We start from the raw sequence: 3,821 nt of genomic DNA on the forward strand, positions 1-3,821 counted from the left end.
AATAGTCAAAAGGCGTTTTCATTTTTTGCACCTATTGACTTCAACTAATCTCATGAAAATATGTAAATCAATTAGTATAATGTAATTGTTAATGAGACACTCTTTTCCTTTTGTCATGTAGACCCGATGAAACGTCCTGAATCATTTTTTTTCTCACACCAATTTACGTAAAGCAAATTAAGCGTGGTTAAGTTGTTTACAACCGCCGTTTAAAGTTGTAATCAAGTCTAAATTCGGTTAATCTGGGGAGTGCGCGTTGACGTTACGTTCCACGGACGGCTGATCACGTTCTACTATATATAAATAACGTACAACATTGTTGAATCATAAAACGTACTTGATTTTTGTTGAGAAGAATTTCAGTCGTATGTTAAATCAGAAAATGGATTATAATGAAAATGATTCAATACTCAGAATCAATAAAATGGTTGACAATTTCAGACGGTTATGTTGTTGTGAACAATGCACAGAATCTTCAAGCTATTCAACATCTCCGAGAAATTACACAAACTTTTCTGTGAAACAGATTCTGTGGCAAGATTTTAGAAGGGGATTGCAATATGATTCGGATGGTACCTACATGTCCGAAAATAGCGACGTTTATTCCAGCTGCGATGAATGTGAAAGGTGCTCAAGCCCAAACATGCAATTATCTACAAGTCCAGAACCTTTAGATCTTTCTAAAAAATACATCCGCTTTGCCAATGAAGAATCAAACAGATGGACTCCAAACTTGAAACCTACAAGAACTGGTTTTCAAGCAGACGAAGACGGGTATTCTTCCTCCGATTCTGAGGTTGCGCATGCGCTTGACTTGCGTGTTCAAAGAAAGAAAACGCCTCCAAAAGTGAACTCTGGTATTCCAGCTTGGGTGTTTTGCACCAGATATTCGGACAGACCATCAGCGGGTAAGTTAAATTGTAAGAAATCGCAAAAGAAAAAAGAATGTACATACATGAATAAGTGCTTTTAAATAATGACAACCTGTGCTTTTGTAGTCAAAGCTATTGGATTTGAACATCAGATTAGAAATGTGTGCTTTCCTCGCCACAAAGCAACTGCCAGAAATTCTTGATACTTTTCTCATACACTTCCCCAAATGTTTTTTTCACGGACCAAATGTGCAGAAAACGTACAATCTGGAATTTTCGCAAATTTGAGGACAGTATTGATTAAGAGTGGCAGACGTTTTCTGCCGAGGAAAGCACTCGTTCTTCGTCTTTGACGCCTTTTTTATGAAAATTCATCAAGCAAAAAGGAATTTTCAAACAAAAATGTTACATGAATCGAGTGATTTTCTCCGTGTGTACGATATCAAATAGTCACGCGGATTGACCACCCAGGCTCTGTGAGTATTTAGATAAGGATTGTTCTTTTTATTTTATTCTATTTTTTATTACTTCCAAACTAGTACTGGAGAGTGACTTAATAAACAATAAACCGCCATATAAACTATAAACCTGATTTCTGTCGGACATGTACTTACACAAGACAATACTACGTTCATTCATAACAGGCGTTAGCGTGACCGTGGGAAAGAAACATGACATCATAACACGTTTAACGAATTTAAAGATTACTCTAGTGTAACGTACATTAATCGAAACAGATAACTAGGTGTGCCTAATTGAAAATCTTTATTTACGTTAGCTGGAATTCAAACCATAGTAAACATGACTTCCTATAAACCACAACAATTGTACGTTTTATCATACCTGGAATGTTAACGTGACCGTGGGAAATAAACATGACGTCATACGTTAATGAATATTAAATTACCCTACCGTAACATGATTATGTCGAAACAGAAAAAAAGAAGTTGTGACGAATTGTTTACATCGCTTACTCAATTATTCGTGTACTTTACACGGATGATAAATGGATTATGATTAATATAATGATTTATATAATGATAATTTGAATGTGTTCATCAAAACATTACAAGAAATTATTTATTCTTTAATTAAATGAATGACCGAGTACTCAAGCTGAAATATTCCAATATCAGAAAATGTATATTAATATTTTCAATTTCTCTGTCGTCTGTTTATTTGATTTCGATGTCATTGAAGTGTTCAATGATATTTTTTTGAATAAGCATATAGCAGTTAAAAGACATTTAGTTCTAATCAGGTTTGATCACAGAACATATTCCTTTTATTAGTATCATTGAAAATGGTTGTAAAAAACGACTTTGTTACAAACGTTTTTGCTGTATTCGCCCAAATGTTTTTGAATGATCCTGTATACTGAGTTCTGTTCTGACTTTCATTACTGGATAATCTTGTTTTCTATTTTAAGGTCCACGTGCACGCAGGCGCAGAAGCGGAGTGAGGCAGCCACGTACCCGCACGGCCTTTAATGACTTCCAGCTGGAACAGCTAAATATAGAATTCGACAATGACCAGTACTTATCAGAGAGCAGACGACAACGTTTAGCAAATGAGTTAAACCTAAATGAAGCCAATGTGAAGATATGGTTTCAAAACAGACGCGCAAAATTGAAGAAAACTGGGGACCCGCGTCCGCTGGCTCTTCGGCTGCAGTCAGAGGGACTCTATAACCACAAGCCAACGTGATAATTTATTCAAGTCCCTGTGTGACAGTATCAATTAAGACTATTGTTGAGCATAAGCTGCAGAATAATATGCTCAGTATTTCCTTATTTTGGTCTTGTAAACTGTATTACATTTTTTGCAAGTGTGATTTTCAGGGCTTGCCTTGAAAAGCCCAAATTTATCATTGTATGAAGATTTATTCTGATATATTTATTTTATATATTCATATAATAGTTTTATTTTCCTAGATTAGTTATTATAGAAGATCACAGGGGCTGGTATCCCTGTGGCTCAGGTTGTCACCTGTGGTGATACAAATAAAGCTCATAGCCTACTGTGGTTGGCTGTTCATGTATATATTTCAGATTCTCATTCAGTCAGTATGAGAAATCACATAATATGTTCTGTTTTTCTACATTTTACCACCGATGCAGTCTGTCTATACAGTGTATTTATTTTCTTCATTATTTATTTACTTTGCTCATCTTTTTTTTGAAAATTTCTTCATTAATGTAACGTATTATTACATACATGTATTCCTCACTATTACTTAGATTGCTCATATTTTCTGTCTCACGTTTTACCAAAGAACTACATATGAGCCGCACCATGAGAAAACCAACATAGTGCGTTTGCGACCAGCATGGATCCAGACCAGTCAGGTCAGGATCCATGCTGTTCGCTTTCAAAGCCTATTGCAATTAGAGAAACCTTTAGCGACGGCGCGGACGCGCAGGCTGGTCTGGATCCATGCTGGTCGCAAACACACTGGTCACTGGTGGTTTTCTCATGGCGCGGCTCATATTTACATTCAATGTTTTTGAATTCCTCATGTATCTTACAAATCAGTTGCAAGAATTCCAAATGTCATCCAAAGCTTTTTCGTGTAGAGTAATTTTCTTTGATTTCGTACGTATATGTGCGTACGTGCAGTCTACTGTGTTTGTGTGATTTGATATGAATGCGTGAACGTATATTTTATAAGTAGCTCAGTTTGCAATAAAAGAAAATAAATTATAAATTGCATTATATGTTTTTCTTTCATAATCCATGCTCCGAATTATAATATTTAAACTGTGCTTCTACATTTCGATCTTGCTGTAACAGTTTTTTCTTATATACCTATGAATTTTCTGTCTGAAATACAGCCTGTATCTCACAAATGAATACAAAAACCTGCATTCAACTCCCATCTGATACGGAAAAATATTCAGTGGTATGGATGTGACGTATCATGCGTCAAAAAGTTCACAGTTTCAAACG

At 35.6% G+C, this 3,821-nt stretch overlaps 1 protein-coding gene across 1 annotated transcript; it reads left to right on the forward strand.

Moving 5' to 3' along the window:
* The first annotated feature begins 320 nt into the window (after positions 1 to 320).
* LOC123561826 (homeobox protein engrailed-2b-like) lies at positions 321 to 3,584 on the forward strand. The gene is made up of 2 exons (XM_045354440.2): positions 321 to 908; positions 2,302 to 3,584. Exons 1-2 carry the CDS (start codon positions 368 to 370, stop codon positions 2,577 to 2,579), a joined length of 819 nt encoding a protein of 272 aa, XP_045210375.2. The 5' UTR covers positions 321 to 367; the 3' UTR covers positions 2,580 to 3,584.
* The last annotated feature ends 237 nt before the right edge of the window (positions 3,585 to 3,821 follow it).

This window comes from Mercenaria mercenaria, chromosome 10 (genome assembly GCF_021730395.1).
Source record: "Mercenaria mercenaria strain notata chromosome 10, MADL_Memer_1, whole genome shotgun sequence".
Taxonomy (NCBI): Eukaryota; Metazoa; Mollusca; class Bivalvia; order Venerida; family Veneridae; genus Mercenaria; species Mercenaria mercenaria.